Raw genomic sequence first — 19,568 nt, 5'->3', positions numbered from 1 at the left:
AGCTGGTTGGGTAAGTTGATTTCATGTACTTTTAAAATTCCACTCTAATGTCTTTCAAATACATACTATATTTTCTTTTAAATGACGAACTCGATGGGCATAAATAAAGAATTAAAAAATAACTGAAATTATAAGAAAGTTATTAGTTTTGGTTCTTACTCCCATCATCTCTTAAAAAAAAATGACGGACATCTCTTCCCTGTAGGACTGAATTCTCTAAGAGGGATAAACTCCGAGAGCTTTAGTGCTTAGAAAAAACGTAGAAACGCAAAAAACTTTCAGGAGTTTATCTCTTTTAGAGAATTCAGCCCATGTAGAAAAAAAATTGTATTTCCCAACAATGCAATCAATGAAATTTTTTCAAGTATATGAGTACTCAAATCAAATCTTTTTGTAGACATTAATTTTTACTTGGTGGCGACATCCATTCTGAGATGACCCAATACATGAATAGCCAAAATTGGAGCAACAATGTGGCCAATATTAGGAATTTTCCCCGGAAAGTATTTTTCGCTGTACTTTATTGAGATTTACTCCGGACTACAAGTTTCCGGACAATTTCCTATTAAACTGAATTACGCTTTATTTTGCATTAAGTAATTAGATAAATAAATAAATATTATGTCATTATATAAGCATGTTAATTGGTACAATAAAGTCAATCCCCATCTTACAGTAGAAATGTAAACACATATTATTGGCGACGAGGAAGAAAAAAAAAATTACAAACTATTCACACATTGGGCCTAATTCAGTGACCAAGAAACTCTTGAAATCTTTGAATTTTGTACTGAAATTTCAAGATTTCAAGGGTTTCTTGGTCGCTGAATAAGACTCATTATCTGGATTTTAATATAAAAGAACGGGGCAAAAAAAGTCACTCATGGGTTTAAATAAAAACCTCTCAAAATGTCACATTTCCAAGCAAGATAGAGCAGAGAGGTCCGAGTAAAAGTTGTTAGGCGGAATATTTTTCTTTACAAATAAACTATTATCCTTTGCTCTATCTTGCTTGGAAAATATGAAATTGTGAGCTTCCCACAAACCCTTCAGTGACTTTTTTTGCCCCGCTCTCCCCTATGTTTAGTTGACAAGCTAAGCGAGATTGACCAGCTTCGTGAGTCTGTGCAGTTAATTCGTTTTTTCAGTGCTTAATAGTAGAGATTTGTTCGGAAAATTGGTGGAAAAAGGTGAGAATCAGTCTTTAGTCTTTTTAACCCCTATGTTTAACCTGCTGGCCGCCAAGACCTTGGAGCTTCCTTAGAGCGCCAAGGTGGGGTCGTTGAACGACCCCAAGAAGGAAGTCGATTTTCTCATAAACTATAAAACCGGGAACTGTCGGGTCACTACCTTTAGACTCCTTATATAGTCCTCTTGCCCCTTGCATCACAAATTCGCCACCCGGAAACACGCAGAAGAAGATATTAGGGAAAAACATTTTTCACTAATTTTTCACACTTTCTTCGTGAGAAATTTGCCACGAAGTTGACCGCAACTGCTATTTTTTTCACTACTTCCCCACATTCCCCTCACTTCCCGCACCGTGATAAATGGCAATATTTCTCGAATATTCTTTATTGTTTTGCACATTTATATGCTTCTAATTATGTTTTATGTTGTTTATGTTACTTATTTGCGATAATTCTGACACTGAGATGGTAAAGTAAGAAAGTAAACACAACCCTTCAACCCCCTTCAACCATATGATTTATGATGTGACTAACTTCATTCTAAGAAATTTTCCGCAGCATGGCCGTTACACCAATTTTTGAATTCCCTTCTTCTACATTTTCCTTAATAACTTTTCTTGTGGTGGACGGATTGAGCTGAAATTTTTACACAACCTCCTCAGATAACCAAAGAACTTATTTCCAAAAGATGGGAATGGTATCTTTTATATTTATTAAGTTATAGCACGAAATATAGGGCTGGGGTCGTTCAACGACCCCGCTTGGCGGCCTAGAGGTTAATATAAAAAAAAGTTATGTAAAAAATAATTTTTGGAAAATCATTTTCAAATGATATTAATTGAAATTAAATTTTGAACTGAATACATAAGCAGTTACAATTAAAAGAAACCCTCCGAGCAATCGTCAACTAAATCAGCAGCTCTTGCATCTGTTGTTTAGCAACATAAAACTTTTGCTGATTAAACCGACGAAAATAATCACAAGAAGATTAATTTTATTGGAGGAGAAGGAAAATCCAGAACTTGCCCAGAAAAGTGAAAATTCTGTGAAAATCCCGTGAAAATGGCAAAGCCTGTGAAATTCTACTACGATCTCCTATCCCAACCATCGAGGGCTATGATGATCTTCCTGAATGTTGCAAAGATCCCGTATGAGAGCCTCCCGGTAGCCCTGCGGAAGGGAGAACATCTCACGGAGGAATTCAAAGCCATCAATCGCTTCCAGAAGGTCCCCTGCATCAGTGACAATGGCTTCAATTTATCCGAGAGTGTTGCAATTGTCAGGTAATGCTGGATTTTAGTAGATGTGCCGGTGCTGGGAACATCATTGAGGAGATTTTATGCTCTTTCAGGTATCTCGCTGCAAAGCATAAAATTCCAGACAGCTGGTACCCTACGGATGCTAAGAAGCAAGCCAGGGTGGATGAATACCTGGAATGGCAGCATCTCAATACACGCATCAGCTGTGCTCTGTACTTTCAGCTAATGTGGCTGAAACCCCTGCTGACGGGCAAACAACCAAAACCCGAAGCAGTTGAGGAGCATTTGGGGCGCGTTGTGGACACTTTGGATGCAATTGAGAACATTTGGTTGGAGAAGACACCCTTCCTGGCTGGAAATGACATCACTGTCGCTGATATTTGGTGCGCATGTGAAATTGAGCAGCTCATCCTCACTCCCTATGACTTCCGGAAGGGACGTCCACGTCTCACGGCTTGGCTCGAGAAGGTACGAACACAGGCTAATCCCCACTACGATGAGGCTCACAAAGTTCTCCGGAAGATCTCCGAAAAAACTTCGGCTAAGCTGTAAAAGGAGTCTCTACAGGTGGTCAGGAGGATGAAGGATTTGTGGTTCAGGGTTTCATTTCTCTTAGACTGATTTATGGTGCTTTATCTGCAAAATAAAAATGCCTTCTTGCTGAAGATTAAACTGGAGTCTTTTGACCTTTGACCGCAGTTCTTGAGGGGCATGATCCGCCGATTTGTGCCTCTCCCCAAAACTTCTAGATGGCACACCAAACGCCAATTTGTGTCCAACAAGAATCCAGTCTCCCCTATAAAATCTTCATAGTGAAAAATTAAGGAAAAAAGGATTTTTTTTTATTATAATAAATTTATTGGGAAAAGAAATTAATTATATAAAATAAAAATAATAAAGTGTGGAGAAATCTACAATTTTTTTTGCTTAATTCCTTATTAAGATTAGTAACATCCACGACATAGAGATGATTTTTTCCTTTATGGTGCTATTCACGTTTCTCATGTTAGAAAAAAATGATCATGACATTTTTTTTCATTCCATCTCACTCCCACTAATGTATTTTCCTATCTTTCGTCTTTCTCTCACGCATGTTTCCGACATCTTTTTTTTCATGGCATGCTTTTTTTCTTGCGCACAACTGTTTTTATTTCCTTGAATTTTCTCAACATTTGGTGTATTTTCCCCAAATAAGTGAAAATGTACGAAGTAAAAATCAAAACATTCTTTCCCTGACCAATTTTTACGGGATTCTTTTTCGGATTTTCACCACACAAATCACTTCCTGCAGGCTTTTTGTACCTTCCTACAGGTCATCTGCATACGGAAGGTCTGTCAATGAATTGTCTCCTGGATCGTACAAAAAACTCCTGAACACGGAAAAACTGGTCCGGAAGTGAATGTTTTGCTGTCGAACTTCACTGTTTTCACATATTTTTCCCGATAAATGAACGTAAATTTCCATTTTCACTGTTTTTCTGGCACTGTGGACTCTTTAGCTAAGCATTTTCCACTTTTCTTTGGGGAAAATATCCCCAAATGTTGAGAAAATTCATGGAAATAAAAACATGTTGTGCGCTAGAAAAAAAGCATGCCATGAAAAAAAAAAGATGTCGGAAACATGCGTGAGAAAAAGACGAAAGATAGGAAAATACATTAGTGGGAGTGAGATGGAATGACAAAAAAATGTCATGATCATTTTTTTCTAACATGAGAAACGTGAATAGCACCATTATAATCCTTTTTTTCGGCAAAACAGCAACATTTTGGGAGATTTTGGGGGCGAAAGACAGGAAGGAGAGCCTCCTGCAGGGAATATTGCAGAAGCTCTCCACACACATTAATACTCTCTCGCATAAATGGCTTTAGGCACTTTTTTGTTTTTTTTTTGGATCATCAGACCTCCCCCACCCAGAATAGGGAAGTTCAGTTGGTCTCCACTTTGACATCCTCCCCAGGATCCTCACCACTCCTCCCCTCGGTGGGCTCCATCTCATCGCGCATGCCCAATAGCGTAGCCTGCCGCCGTGGTAGCTGACGCTTCGAGTCGAATTGAATGAGTGACGTAGCGCCAGGAGATTCCTCCCTGAAGTCCGGAACACCCGGATTCAGCTTGTACTTCTTCTTCTGCAGCCGCTCAACATTGGCAAAGACATCATGTCGCTCCGTCTTCTTCCACAAATAGTAGAATTCAATGAGCTCCGCCACACGACGATGCGGCAGGAAATCCTCATGAATACTCCGGAATACTTTCCCATGCGTCCGGATGCCCTCTTCAAATAACCTGCATTCATCTTCTGTCCACGGGCGACTTGGGGTGGGTGCTACACTTGTCTGATTAATTTTAAATTTGAATTAGAAGTGCATGAGAAAAATTCTCAAGGGGCAAACCATTAATTTTTCTTAGTCAAGATTCCATTTTCTTTTACGAATTATTAGTTTTTAACCTAAATTAAAAAGATTTATGGAATATTTTTAATATTCAATCAAAGGTTAAAAGTATAAAAAAACTTTTTGATTAAAATTAAAACAAAAAAAAAAACAGAAGAAGTCTTTAAAGTAAGCAGAAGAATGCTAAAAATTCTTTAAATTGTAATGAAAAACGTGAGAAATTCTTCAGATTTTTTAATCTAATGATAAATTTTTTAAAGTTTAAATTAAAAACGTTGGAAACTGCTGGAAAGGCAACAAGGTAGTAGTATTGAAAATTCTTGAGTTAAGAGAATAAATTCAAGGGATGTTTAACTGAATGAAAATCTTCGGGATTATTCGTCAAGATCGGATAATTCACACCGAAAATTCGGAATATTCACCAAGAATCGAATTTATCGTTGAGAAGAATTAAACTATTCGTAAAATATTCGGATTATTCGACAAAATTTGGCAATAAATCAGTTAAATATAATGCAATTAACTCCTACAATGGCCTAATTCTCCACTTCCCCGAATTGCAAGATGTAGAAAATGTAAATTCATTTAAATCGAGAGCAAACTTATTGTTATTTTAGTCTATTAGTTTCTTCTTTGTTTTTTTTTTTGTTTTGTCAGTCACTTTGATCTTTTTTGCATGCCACACGCCCCTCATTAGACACTCATTTGTTATAATATTATAAGAAAAATTTTGTATAGCCCTCCATAGTTTTCTGTACTTTTGGGCATTATTTCAATAAAATTCAAAAATTCAAATTCAAGTTTTTGGATTATTCGTCAAGAAGATCCGGACTATCCGCCAAGACTTGGGCTGTTTGTCAAGATCCGAATTATACGTCATGATGAGATTGTCAAAATTTGAATAATTAGCACAGAAAATTCGAATTATTTGTCATAATTATTGGTTTGTTTATCAGGATTTCTAACCTAACATTTTTACCATTACATTCAATAGGAGTGAATGGGACAAAATCAAAATTGTACTGAATTTATGTGAATATGTTAGGTTATAAATCCGAGTAAACATTGAACAACCCAATAAAACTCTGCCAAGATTCGGATTATTCGTCAAGAAGTTTCTAACACTTCAGATTGTTCGTCAAAATTATAACTATTCGTCAAGATTTTTCTTAAGTTTCGGATTTTATTCGTTAGGATTAGAACTCTTTGATAAAACTCGAATAATCGAAATATTCGAATATTTTGAATAAATCTCAATTATATTAGATTGAGAATTTCATCCGTAAGAATTTTTTGGCAGATGAAAGGGCTTTCAGTCCGGAAAATTAATAATAATAATAAGAAGAAGAATGAAGAAAACATGAAAAATGTTTGAATATTTTCCAGTTAAGAACACAGAATAACGTTTAAAATCCCTTAATAGAGGGAATAAAGCTCAATTAGGGGAGATTGGGGTTATTTAACATAGTTTATATAAATCAACATAAATCTGCAAGATTTTCCAAATATGAGTGTTCATTTAAAAGACATTTTTTTATGGTCACACAGCAGTTCATTCATTGTGTTAAAGTTTAGCAAAATATTTATTCTTTAGCGATTTATTCGGAATAAATATTCTGAAAATTCTTCCTTGTCTCTTATTCTTAGTACTTATCAGCCCCCTGGATATTTTTTTTTACAAATATTTTTTTGATTAAATTGTTTTTGACTCACCTGGAGCTGCTGAAGTGCTTCATCGGGATTGTATTTGGCCCTTAAGAGAGAATAAAGAGCCCCCTCACTGTCACGTAGATGACTCCCTCGTGGCAGGGCAGCCAATTCCATGCCATTTGCATCTCCAGCTGCATGACTCTGTCGTTGGGATTTCTCTGCATCTGCAGCTCGTTGCAGGAATCCCTCCACATCGTCTGCGGTGACTGGTGTGGGATCCCAGAGGAGTTTATCCTCTCCCGGTGGATTCTCTTCGTCATACGGGGTGAGCCCCTCGGGGATTGTTGCCTGCCAATTGGAGCCAACCATGACAATTTGACAGTGCCCCAGGAGGAAGTCCTTCTGTGCTGCATCATCATCATCCCCCACGGACTCCTCATCCTCATCACAGTCTTTTCGTGCGCCCCCCTCGGCGGAATCTGGGATTTCTGGGTACAATTTTCGCAGCGCCGACGGGGTTTCCTCCTCCTCGTCTTCCTCTTCATCCTCCTCGGAGGGGGCGTCACTCGTTGCCTCGGAGCCGGAACGAGAAAACTGACAATTGTACATTTTGAGGACCTCATCGAGGGGCATTTCGGATTCCATCTGAAGTGTGGAGAGTTCGGCATTTGGGTCTTCGGACTCGGTCTTTGCGAGCTCCTCCTCCTCCTCGAGGGTGCGCTCATCATCAAAGTCATGCACCATCATATCCACATCCAGCTCAAATGTTGCATCCGGAAGAATCTCCTCGCCTGCATGTGCCCCATAGCCATGCTGCTGGGCACTTGTGGATCGTGCTGTTGCACTGCCACGACGCACCTTGACCCCAGTTCCAGCTGGGGATGATTGTCGACGTCGCCGTGGACGTGCTGGGGCAGCCGGAGCTTCCGTTTCGAGCGTCTTTTCCTGCTCCATTTGTTGTAAACACTTTTTTTTTGGGGGGGAATTCAGTTCATTCAAAAACACACACAATGTACAATTTTATCCTTCTGCACTCACTCAAGCCATTGGTTAACCCCTTGGTGCGGTCAATGGCAATATTGGGGAGGTTTTGTCGGGGATTTTCCACCGCGTAGGAAGGCGTGAAAAATCAAAGGAAAATTTTTGTTGTTTGGCCTCTATTGGGGTGTCCCATAAATACAGTGCAGAGACTCACGCTGTCACATTGTACCCGCGAGTGTGGAAAGTGAGGGCGCTGCTCGTCACAAAAGGGGTGAGATTTTGACAGGATTTGGGGTAGAATCTTTAACCTTTTGACATCTCATCATTTTTGCCATGCAGTGAAATTTGCATCGTGAATTCGTGGTGTTTTTGCAGTAAAGCTTGTAGTGTCCGTCACCAAAATGCCTTCTAGCGATCCTCTACCACCTAAAGAAAGTGCACTTTTCAGAAAAATCCTGGTACGTAGCGCCCCCGGGCACCCAGACAGACCCGCACCGTCGTCGTGCCTTCACGCGGCGCCATTAAAACTTTGCAATTTGTGCCACCCCGGGGGGAGATAACCATGCTCCCAGGGCTCATGGGGCGCCTCCTGATGCTCAAATGTGCCTCACTGAGGTTCCACCGTAACCCTGTGGGGGCCACAAAGCACCCCTGGGGCTCCATCAGGGGGTTTTTGGGTTAAATTCTAGGGAAAGTTTCGCTTTATATGGCATTAGCGAATCGATTCGGGGGCCGAAAGATAACGAAGACTCGCGTCCGGAAGCGAAAATTTGACAAGAGTTTTTTTTTCTTTAATTTTGTTTCTTTTTCTAGAAATGCTACGAAATGAAACAATACAAGAATGGCCTGAAGCTGGCAAAGCAAATCCTGTCGAACCCCAAGTTCCAGGAGCACGGCGAAACACTGGCCATGAAGGGATTAACACTGAATTGTCTTGGACGCAAGGAGGAGGCGTACGATCACGTACGCCGTGGGCTACGGAATGATCTACGTTCGCACGTGTGCTGGCACGTGTATGGGCTACTACAGCGCAGCGATAAGAAGTACGATGAGGCCATCAAGTGCTACCGGAATGCATTGCGATGGGAGAAGGACAATATCCAAATTCTGCGGGATTTATCCCTCCTGCAGATACAGATGCGCGATCTCGAGGGGTACAATGAGACGCGGAGTCAGTTGTTTCAGTTGCGCCCATCGCAGCATGCCAGCTGGATTGGTTTCGCCATGAGCTACCATCTCCTGGGGGACTTTGAGATGGCAAATAGTGTGCTGGAGACACTGCTGCAATCCCAAACGCCCGCTGATACGCACGACTACAAGCACAGCGAGTTGCTGCTCTACCAGAATCAGATTCTTCAGGTACACTGCCCTCAAAAAGTTTCCGGACAAGACTAAAATGGGGTATTTCTGAAGGCAAATTTCAAGTGACTATATCTCTGGCTGTGGTTAACCGATTTTGACGTATAGAGCATCGTTGGAAAGGCAATTAAATTCCCTTTCCGAATCTGGTGAATTTTTGAAAATCGGTCAAGCGGTTCAGTCGTGATCTACCATTTGTATATCAAGATGCTAGTACTGAATTGTCAGTAATCATGGAATGAAGTATTACTGCAAATGCATTATAAAAAATTGATGTTCAAGTCATTAGAATAATGAAATCAAAAAGAAATACTCGACTACGTATTTTTCAGATCAGTGAAGTCGTTCATTATTTAATCCTAAGATAGCTACTGCAGTTCCTATATTAGAATCTTCTTCTAGTCGTGACACGGGAACATATTACTGATGAAATCTGATCTCAGAAACAATTCCTACACTATAAATCAGTAGAACATGCAATCAGATTTGCTTCTATTTGCAGATCTATGTACAGGTAGACTTTGAAGGGTTTTATTCCTAGTTTTTCAGGTCGATAAATGTATTTTACAAAATGGCGGCCATTTTGAATCATAAATATCGACTTTTAAGCAGTTTCCAACAGATTTCAGACCGATATCTGGCACAAAACCTACTTTAAGAAAAGAAACTTGAAAATTAAAATAAGTGGTAACTTCAGAAGTCTATATCTCCGGTTCTACAACACCTAAAGCAGTCATCGACCTATCGTTGAAAAGGTCTCAATGTCCTCTATAACATACTAAAAAATAATGACAATCGGACGAATAGTATTAAAAATACAGTACTTTGAAAAATGACCTTCAATGACGTCTAGCGGCCAGACCGATAACTGCCCCGGCCTGGGACCGCTCGGCCTTTCTTTCTGGTACCTTAAAGAAGATTAACTGAGATTTTGGTCCAAATATAATAGGGGTAAATCTCCTGAGTATTTGCTGCCATGTCCTTTTCACTTTGACCTCTTTCATCTCGGCCGCTAGTGCACCGATTTTAATGAATAGAGTATCGTTGGAAAGCTAATTTAATTCCCTTTCCGAATCTGGTAAACTTCTGAAAGTCGGTCAAGCGGTTCAGTCGTGACAGCCATTCTAGTGAACCATAGTGAAAAAATACACTTTTGACTATATCTCAGCTTAGGGTTGACCGATTTGGACAAACTCGGATTCAAATGGTAGCTAATCATGTCCCTTAACTTTGGAAAAGAAATTCATCCCGATCCGTCACGTGGTTCTTTTTTAATATATATTTTTTTAATTATACCCGTAATTCAGGGAGCTAAAAAGAAATCTCTGTAAATCCCCTCAAAAACAAATCCCTTTCTGCAGGAATCCGGGCAGGTGGAGAAGGCGTACAAGCACCTGGAGGACTTTGCCTACCAAATAGTCGATAAGTTGGCCGTGAAGGAGACAATGGGGGAGTTGTGCCTAAAGATGGGCCGACACTCGGAGGCTGTGCCCATTTATCGTGAACTCCTCCAGCGCAATCCCGAGAATACCATGTACTACAAGAAGTACGTGGAAGCGTGTGAGTTGCTGGACAAACCCACGGAGCAATTGGATGTCTATCGGCAATTCCAGAAGGAATTCCCCTCGTCCATTTGCCCCAAACGCCTCCCGCTCGATGTGGCGTCCGGCGAGGATTTCCGCCAAGTGGTGGATGAGTACCTTCGTCGTGGCTTGCGCAAGGGGGTGCCGCCGCTCTTTGTAAATATGCGTTCACTGTATGCGCACCCGGAGAAGGTGGAGACCATCGAGAGGCTGGTGTGTGGGTACTACGATTCCCTCCAGGAGTGTGGCTACTTTGCCCCCGAAGATGACCCAGCGGAGCCAAAGGAACCCGCTTCGGCACTCCTGTGGACCCTCTACTACCTTGCCCAGCACTTTGACTACCTGCGTCAGACGGAGAAGGCCCTCAAGTACATCGATGCCGCCATTGAGCACACCCCCACGCTCATTGAGCTCTTCGTGACCAAGGGGCGCATCTACAAGCACTCCGGGGATCCCTACGAAGCTTTCCGGTGGCTCGATGAGGCACAGAGTCTTGACACGGCGGACAGGTGAGTGGCCTTAATTTCTTTTTTTTTTTGCTACAATTTCCTCTTCTTTATTTTCAAAAATATTTTAATGAAAATAATTGGAAAGAATAAATAAAATACAAGAAAACGCAATTAAGCGTTCAAAAGGCTTTAAAAAAATCAATTATTTAATTAGAATGTGAGTAAAACACGGAAATACGATAAAAACCGTAAAATGTTGTATTAAATCGGTTTTATTCATATTAAACTTTAATCTTTTTATCAACAAAATTTTAATAGTTTAAATTAAAAATTATTAAATTGTAGCTAATTCTCATATTTATCTACAAAGGGCATTCATTTGAATAAAAATATTCGGATGATTCTTAAAAAAAGGAACTAGAATCTTCGACTAATAAACTAGCCTGAGTTTTTAATCTTAAAGAAAATAAGGAGTAAAGGCACAAAAATACTAATTTCAGACATAGAAGGTTCTAAATTCCGGACCAAAATGTACTAAAGTTAACCTTAGAAAATTCTAAATTCAAGCTGAAAAAAAATTTTCAGATTTTCAGTTCTAAAAAGTCTCACAATCAGTTTGAGGAGCAAAAGCTTACAAAAAGTACTTAATTCAAGCTTAAAAAATACTAAATTCAGGCCTTAAAAGTAGGTAATTTTAAAAAAACCTTTGTAAATGATTTTTAATGCTTAAGAAGAAAAGTTTTTAAAATTTTTAATTAAAATTATTTACTAATTTTTGTTTATATTAGAATTTTATTAAGTAATAAATTAAACTTTTTTAATTACAATTATAATTTTTAAAAATATTTTTTCTTATTGTTTTAAAAATCATTCACAATTTTTTTTAAAAAAAATCAGAATATTTTTCAAAAACTATTCCTAAAAAAAATAAAAAATAAATTAATTAAAATTAAATAATAATTTTTGAAAAATAATCATTCTCATTATTTATCTTAAGATGTAAAAATTTAGCTAAGATTGCCCTTGAATTTCGATCAGTGATTTCTTAAAATTAGCCTTAAAAATACTTATAAAAATAAATACCAAAACACCCCGCGTATTTTAAAATACCCCATCTTACGGTATTAAATTTAACCCAAAAAAAAGTTATTCGATTTTGAACAAAATAATGTTTATCTGAATAAAATATTCGGATTATTTGCTAATTTACGCGAAACTGTATTTTATGCGAAAAAATTACACTTTATTACGGAGCAATCACGTACACTTTACCTTCTAAATCCGATCTGTCATTTTTGCCGCCAAAACATTCTTTTTTCCCCACATTCTCTCTTTTCACCACTCGAATTCACCACTTTGCGTGCGCGCCAAATTTAAATATAATTTTATTTCATAAGTTCTCAAAACAGCTTATATTCGGAATTAGAAGATTAAAAAAAAAGTTTTTAATAAAAATTCTTCCTCCTCCTCCCCCTCTCGTTCCACCCAACAGATATATCAACTCAAAGTGTGCCAAGTACATGCTGAGGGCGAACATGGTGAATGAAGCGGAGGAAGTTTGTGGGAAATTCACGCGTGAGGGTGTCCTTCCGATGGAAAATCTCAATGAGATGCAATGCATGTGGTTCCAGACGGAATGTGCGCTGGCTTATCAACGTCTGGAGAAGTGGGGTGATGCCCTGAAGAAGTGTCATGAGGTTGATCGGCACTTTTCGGAGATAATTGAGGATCAATTTGACTTTCACACGTACTGCATGCGAAAGATGACGCTGCGTGCGTACGTGGGGTTGTTGCGACTCGAAGACATCCTCCGGAGGCATCCGTTCTACTTTAAAGCTGCCAAGTGTGCTGTTGAGGTGTACATACGGTTATATGATAAACCCCTCAAGACGGAGCAGCAAACTGAAGAGATTGACACGGGTTGGTTGAATTTCTCTTCAAGAAAAAATCTGTAAAAGATCAAAAAACTCTAAAAAGAATCATTTTTTCCCGCAGAAAATCTTCCACCGTCTGAGCTGAAAAAGTTGCGCAATAAGCAGCGGAAGGCGAGGAAAAAGGCAGAGCTGGAGAGCGCCCAGGCGGCACAGGCGCAAGTGAAGAAGGAGCATCGCAATAAATCGCGACAGCAGCAAAATGCCGATGGGGATCCGGAGGCGCCGCAACTTGATGAATTAATCCCCGATAAATTGGCACGCCCCGAGGATCCGCTGGAGAAGGCAATAGAGTTCCTGAAGCCCCTGCAGGCGCTGGCCAAAGACTACATTGAGACGCATCTGTTGGCTTTTGAGATCTACTACAGACGCGGGAAGCTTCTGCTGATGCTGCAATCCCTCAAGCGGGCACAGAAGATTGATGCAAATGATCCGGCACTGCATGCGGCTGTTGTGAGATTTCGTGATGTTCTCGATAAAGCAAATGATATTCATCCGCATGTGAGGACTGTGTTGGACAGGGGGACTGAGTGCCTGTTCCACGGGAAGACGGCAATTGAGCTGAATACGGCCTTCCTCAATGCGAATGCAACGTCAATGCGTCACGTGTTCGAGGGGGCAAGGATTATGTATCAGCTGGAACCGGATAAACGGGAAATTGCCATCAATTTGGTTACGGGATTCGAAGGAGAGCAATTGAAACTTGAGGTAAGTTCAAGACATTTATATTGTGGTTTATTCTTGTTGTTTATTTGAGATATTTGAGTCGTTTAAGGTCTTTTTTGAAAGCTGGTGAAATTAAATGTTTTTATTTTTCTTGGAGTTTTTCTTAAACTCGATTTTCCGGTGTTGGCCACATTTAAAGACTTATCATTGAGGAGTAAAAAAATCACTTTCCGCCATCTTATGTGCGACGCCATCTTGAGATGTTTCTCAAAACACAAAGGTAGCTTTTTCTCAGGATCTACTGGATGGATTTTGATGGGGTAAAAAGCAAATGAAAGAGGAAATATCAACGAACAATGTACCGGAACGAATTTTTGAATTTCCATTAAGAAGCTATGAAAAGTGCAAAAGAATATTTTTATACTTCTCTCAGCTTCAAAGTCGAAATTCAAAAATTCGTTCCGGTACATTGTTCGTTGATGCTTCCTCTTTCATTTGCTTTTTGCCACATCAAAATCCATCCAGTAGATCCTGAGAAAAACCTACCTTTGTGTTTTGAGGAAAATCTGAAGATGGTGTCGCACCTAAGATGGCGGAAAGTGATTTTCTTACTCTTCAAAAATTAGGCTTCAAATGTAATATTGGAAAACCAAGTTTAAGAAAAACCCCAAGAAAAATAAAAACAAAAATGTGTAAATTCCAACAATTTGCACAAGAGACCCCCCTTAAGAGGGGGAGGGGATAGAGTATGTACTTGAAATTGCTACTTGTTGGATGATTAGTATTGAATTTACTTCTTAAGATTGAATTTTCAAAAAAATACTAAAATCTAGCTGAAAACGTATTAAGTTCTAGCCAAAAAATAGTAATTTCTAGCTAAAAAAAAGTATAGTCGATTTTTTTGATGAGATAAAGGGTGAAATTCACTTGTCAGAGAGACCTAAGATTCCTTGAGAAAGACTTAAATTTTCCTGCGTTTCTTAAAGTTTTCTTAAGATTCTTTAAGTTTTCTTAAGAAAAAAATTTAAGATTTATAGGAAAAATTTAAGATTCTCAAGTGTTCTTAAAGGAAATTTAAGAATTCTTAAGTAAATCGAGTGAAATGCACATATTTTGATGATTCTTACGAATTTTAATTCCCGAAATCGATTAGAAAGAATCGTCTGAAAATGCACATTTAGCCCGATTCAGCCTGACTGAAGAAATCTTAAGTTTCTTTTAAAAAAGCTTAAAAATCTTAAATTTTCTTAACAAATCTTAGATTTGTTCTTAAGGAATCCTAAGTATCTTGTGAAAACTTTAGATATTCTTAAGGAAACTTAAAGATTCTTAAGAATAATTAAATCTTTCTTAAGGAATCTTAAGTCTGTCTGACTAGTGAATTTCACCCAGTCCTTAAAAATGTCTCTTTATCGACATATTTGGCTCTAAAATGTTCTATATCAAAATTTCAAAACTTATTTATTGCAAATATGTAATTTTCAATAATTTTTTGAAACTTTGTTTTCTAGTTAATTGTAGGAATTCTTGAGATTTTTTTAGGCAAAAATTAAATATTTTCCACTCAATTTAATTTTGTTTTTATATATAAACATTCATTGTTTAATTTCAAATATTCTCTTTTTTTATTTAATTTATCCACAAAAATATTTCATAATTTTCATCAAAACTAAAAAAATCTCTTCTGAGGATATAAAAATACTTTCTAATTTGAAAACAAAAAACAATTTTTTCTAAATATTTTCATGTATTTGATTGATTTGATAAAAAAAATTTAAATCAAGTTGAAAAAAAAGTTTAGATAAAAATTCACTGATGTGTGAAGAATTTGAAATTTTCTCAATTTTATTACCTTTTTGCGAAAGAATATTATTGTGTTGTGAGTAGATAACAGTTCAGTGGAAATCTTCAATTTAAGCCCGGAGGGAATTGAACTTTTCATTGAGCGCATGAATTTTTGTGAGAAAATTCTTTTATCCACATCATGCTGTCTTTCAATTTCTGAACTGTTTTGTCGATGTAAACTTTGTTGCACTCCACACCACACATTGAACTTTAATTGAATTTTGCACAACCTGTTGTGTGAATGTTGTGGGTGGAATTTGTCTCATTCAGAGAGAGAGTTCTGCTCTCTTTTTCAACTCTCTCTCTCTCTCTCTCGCTCTCTGCAGGAATGCACGCGGGTGTTTAATAGCCTGAATAGTGGAGAATTTGGCGCGGATACGGCGGACTGTGTGGCGGCGTACAAGAAAAAGTGTTCACGTCAATTTCCCTATGCTGTTATCTTCAAAGATATCCAATCACTGACGTACTTGCAATCCCTGGCGGAGAATCACGTGGATGCATCTGTTGTACAGTCATCACTTGAATGCACCCAAACCACCCCCTCGTCGATGCCGCCGTCGCAACTGCTGCAGGAGCAATCATCCAGTGAATTGAAATGAATTCGAAGAAATTTTCATACACCACATTAAAACACACAACATGCGCATAATTTATGAGAAATAAAAAAAATAAATCTCTTCATGATGAAAAAGGGAAAAAATGCTATGAAGTTTCCGAAATAAAACAAAAAAAATCTAAAACAAAACCAAATTTTGGGAGGAGGAATCAACCAAGACACACAAAAAATGGGAAAATGGAAAATTTTTTACACAGGACTTGGAAGAAAGGAAAAAATTTGTAATTGGTGAGTAAATTGGCATAAAAAAAAAATATTATGAATTATTAAAAAAATAGACAAAAGAATTACTTTGAATAATTGAAATTGAAAAAAAAATTAAAGAAGTTTTATAATGAAAAAAAAAAAAAGAATTGAAACTAATGTGTAGCATTAATTTAAAAAAAAATCGCCACAATAAGGGTCTAGTCTATAAAAATTGCTAGAAATAACGAATCTTCATGTGTGAGGAAGCATTAAAAGAAAACAAGTGGGAGTTTATAAGGAAAGCAAATCAATTGGAGAAGAAGACTCAAAATATCATTGAACATAGATGAAAAAACGTTAAGAAATATCGTGAGAAAATCGTGGTTTTTTTCTATCTAATTTTTCTTTTGTGAAAAAAATCGAAAATTTCATCAAATAAGACAAATTTTTTCTAAATAAAAATATTTCCACCATAAAAAATTAAATGCTGCGCAAAAAAGACGTTTAAATGTCACAAAATCTCGGCAGAATTTTTCAATTTAATTATAAAGAAAACCCACATCAGACGATTAAACAAAAAAAAAACCCATAAAGAAAATCATTTTGTGAATTTAATTACGAGTTTCATTTTTTTCTGATGAAAAAAATTCTAATGAAAGATAAACAATTGAGAAAGAAAAATTGTAACTAGGTTATTATATAAATTGTCGTATAAATACATATTTAGGAACATTTCAAGAGTCTTTTATTCTTGGGGGATTTTCATGGGGGGTTTCTTTGGCTTTTTTTTGGCGATTTGTATTTGTTTGATTCACAGGAAGGACGAAAAAAAAGGAAAAAAAAAACTTGGAGATGAGCGAGATTCGAACCTGGTGAAGTTTGCTTCTGATTCGAGGACGGTAACTGATGCACAAAGAAAAGGTAAGTTTTTCTATTCTTGAAAAAAAAATTTCTAATGATTTTTAAATGTTTTTTCCTAATTTTTTAATTCTAATAATTTTTTGAATCACTTAAAAAAAAACTTTGGATAAAATGATTGAAGTAATCGGTGAAATGGTACTTGAATTGAATAAATCAGTTATTTTGACTGATTTTTACGAGCTAAATTAATAGAAGTTATTAAGGTATTATTAAGGTAGTATCCTACCTTTCCAATAGTACTAATTGTCCCACTGCGAAGGCAAAATTCTTCATTCTGAAGCCGTTTTACCGCAGAGAAGTCATTTTGACGACGGTCCTACCACGAGGTCACGACTGTATTAAGTTCAAGTCTTTTAAGTCAAAACTTTCCATTTAAATCTCAAATTTATTACAATTTCCACATTTTCCTCTTTAGCCAAAGGAAATTGGGTTGTAAAAGCAAAGAAAAAAAAACTTCTTTGCATTCCCTTCATATTCCCAATCACTTTGACGTTCTCTAAATTCACAATTAAATCAATATTTCTGTACATACAACCCATTGTGCAGTGAAAAGCTCACACACAACATGAGAATTTTTTACCTCAAAGCGCGCTACATTCTTTCCACCAACACCGCCGTGCATGACAACAAAAATATTTACATGCGATTGACATTCAAAATTCATTTTACAAACGGAAGTAAAAGCTCTGTGTAGTCGTACCGATATATTTTCTGTGGCATTATGGAATTTTCATGTTAACCCTCCATCCATCCATTCGTTCAATGCACCCCCGTCCAGGCTCTTGAGAAGCGGGTACGCAATACAAATTAGATTTAAAAGCCTCACACCCCTGTTCTCATACTGAAGTGATTGAGAGTGTGGGGGTGGGTGGTACAATTTCCGGAAGTTGTTTTGGTGTGAATTGATGATGGGATTTCTTGTGCGGTTGATTTCATTGGTGTATGTGCGGTGCAATAATTAAATACATTATTTGGGCTTCCTTTTGCGGGGTGAAATTTCAGCGAAAGGAGAAATGATTTTGTTGGAAGTTGGAAGACGTAGAATTTCTCTCTTCTTCTGTGCAGTACAATCCTTCAGTTTCTGCGTATTTCCGCCATCACCTTTACCTTTTGAATATTAAATCGTCATGCCATGATAATTATCACGGAACTCACGACGGAAGTTTCCTCCAAATCCTTCTTGACATTTTACCGAGAGAGAGAGGATTTTCACGTGGTGGTGCACACAACTACCTCATCCGTGTGACATGATTCCCAGAACCATATCAACCCCCAAAAGTCATCCCACATCACGCACATTGTTGAAGTTGATGCAACCCACCCACACACACACAGTGGAGCACCAGCAGAATCAACCCTCTTGAGAGCTGATGAATAATTATTTCATTTATTGCATTGGACTGCGCGTCTGAAATTTTAATGAGGCAACCCCCACAACCATACGGAGTGAAAGCGAGTAAAGAACAGAATATTCAATGTGACTTTTCATCCTTCTTTTTTTTTAAATTTAAAATGCTATTTTCACACACTGTGCTGGCTATGCTATGTCCAATGTGTGCCACTCTCACGTAATGAGTTCAATCCAATTTAAAATAGAATCTCCGTTGCACAAAAGGTCTTATGATAAATCTTAATGAGTTTTTAGTGATGAATTAAGTTTATTTCATTTCCCCCAGGAGCAATGAAATGATGCTAAAAGTTGGACTGAATGGACGTTCAAGGTCTATTTATAATCCTTATGCTGTGTGTGATTTATTTTAAACACTAAAAGAAAGGTCAAATGTTAAAAAAGGAAACATTTGGTAGAAAGAAATAATTTATTGAAGGAAAGTGATTACGATAGGAAAATGTCAAACGTTAGAAAAGAAAACTTTGGGCATTCACAAAAGAAATAATTCTTTTAACCCTTTTGCGTTTTTTAGGTCATACGTAGACACAAACATGAAACATTTTATTTTCTCAATTTTTTATGAATTTAATTGCTTAAAATTCACGCAGAAGAAGACGTTTGCCTGGAAAATGTCCTCTGAGAGCATGTTTCAATGTTTTCAAATTTTCAGACAACAAGAAAATATCAAACGTTAGAAAATAATTCATCATTATTAAGAAAAAGAACATTAATCGCTAAAACGATTAATATTTGAGAAATAAATTCGAAAAGAAACGTTTTACGTTAGAAAAGAATTTTTAAAAGGTAGAAAAACTAATACCGAACTAAAGAAACTTACCATAAAAAATATAACGTTATAAAAAAAATTAACGATTCAAAATAAATATTTGACATAAACAAAGGAACGTTAAACGTTCAACGTTAAAAAAGAAAATCCGTAAACTTTGAAAAGGAACCCCAAGTGGTAGAAAAGAAACGTTTGACGTTCAAAAAAAATGTCAAACGTTAGAAAAATACATAATAATTGTCAAAAGGTGCTAATTTCAATTCATATTTTCTTCTTTAAATAAAAAAAAAAGTTTTCGGTTCATTTAGAATCGTTTTTTGACTACGCTCCTGTTTTCTTTCAACAACATTCAAACAATCCTTCA

At 37.2% G+C, this 19,568-nt stretch overlaps 3 protein-coding genes across 4 annotated transcripts; 2 read left to right on the top strand and 1 right to left on the bottom strand.

Annotated features, from left to right (window-relative positions):
- The first annotated feature begins 2,149 nt into the window (after positions 1-2,149).
- Positions 2,150-3,121, top strand: LOC129791406 (glutathione S-transferase theta-1-like). The gene is made up of 2 exons (XM_055829568.1): positions 2,150-2,473; positions 2,542-3,121. The coding sequence occupies exons 1-2, from the start codon at positions 2,253-2,255 to the stop codon at positions 2,999-3,001; spliced, it is 681 nt and encodes a 226-aa protein (XP_055685543.1). The 5' UTR covers positions 2,150-2,252; the 3' UTR covers positions 3,002-3,121.
- Positions 3,122-4,305: 1,184 nt separating this feature from the next.
- On the bottom strand, positions 4,306-7,769 carry LOC129791402 (mesoderm induction early response protein 1). Its single transcript, XM_055829564.1, has 2 exons — positions 6,554-7,769; positions 4,306-4,783 (listed from the first exon to the last, which is right to left on the bottom strand). Exons 1-2 carry the CDS (start codon positions 7,442-7,444, stop codon positions 4,376-4,378), a joined length of 1,299 nt encoding a protein of 432 aa, XP_055685539.1. The 5' UTR covers positions 7,445-7,769; the 3' UTR covers positions 4,306-4,375.
- Positions 7,770-7,812: 43 nt separating this feature from the next.
- On the top strand, positions 7,813-16,840 carry LOC129791399 (N-alpha-acetyltransferase 15, NatA auxiliary subunit). 2 transcript variants are annotated; one of them, XM_055829553.1, is made up of 6 exons: positions 7,813-7,929; positions 8,285-8,830; positions 10,192-10,922; positions 12,355-12,782; positions 12,858-13,501; positions 15,631-16,840. In XM_055829553.1, exons 1-6 carry the CDS (start codon positions 7,873-7,875, stop codon positions 15,901-15,903), a joined length of 2,679 nt encoding a protein of 892 aa, XP_055685528.1. In that variant the 5' UTR covers positions 7,813-7,872; the 3' UTR covers positions 15,904-16,840. The 2 variants fall into 2 exon arrangements, with proteins under 2 accessions (XP_055685528.1, XP_055685529.1); XM_055829554.1 differs by lacking the exon at positions 15,631-16,840 and adding an exon at positions 14,205-14,234 and having other exon boundaries at positions 12,858-13,561.
- Positions 16,841-19,568: the final 2,728 nt, after the last annotated feature.

Source organism: Lutzomyia longipalpis, chromosome 2, assembly GCF_024334085.1.
Source record: "Lutzomyia longipalpis isolate SR_M1_2022 chromosome 2, ASM2433408v1".
NCBI lineage: Eukaryota > Metazoa > Arthropoda > Insecta > Diptera > Psychodidae > Lutzomyia > Lutzomyia longipalpis.
The sequence above is the reverse complement of the archived record's forward strand: the minus strand, read 5'-3'. Positions and strand labels throughout refer to the sequence as shown.

What these genes read in the sequence shown, in the direction of transcription:
- LOC129791406 (XM_055829568.1), top strand. Translation starts at nt 2,253, where the DNA reads ATGGCAAAGCCTGTGAAATTCTACTACGATCTCCTATCCCAACCATCG. An exon ending in GAGAGTGTTGCAATTGTCAG is followed by an intron (nt 2,474 to 2,541) that starts GTAATGCTGGAT and finishes ATGCTCTTTCAG; the next exon opens with GTATCTCGCTGCAAAGCATA.
- LOC129791402 (XM_055829564.1), bottom strand. Translation starts at nt 7,444, where the DNA reads ATGGAGCAGGAAAAGACGCTCGAAACGGAAGCTCCGGCTGCCCCAGCA. An exon ending in AAGCACTTCAGCAGCTCCAG is followed by an intron (nt 4,784 to 6,553) that starts GTGAGTCAAAAA and finishes AAAATTAATCAG; the next exon opens with ACAAGTGTAGCACCCACCCC.
- LOC129791399 (XM_055829553.1), top strand. Translation starts at nt 7,873, where the DNA reads ATGCCTTCTAGCGATCCTCTACCACCTAAAGAAAGTGCACTTTTCAGA. An exon ending in ACCAGAATCAGATTCTTCAG is followed by an intron (nt 8,831 to 10,191) that starts GTACACTGCCCT and finishes CCCTTTCTGCAG; the next exon opens with GAATCCGGGCAGGTGGAGAA. An exon ending in GAGAGCAATTGAAACTTGAG is followed by an intron (nt 13,502 to 15,630) that starts GTAAGTTCAAGA and finishes CGCTCTCTGCAG; the next exon opens with GAATGCACGCGGGTGTTTAA.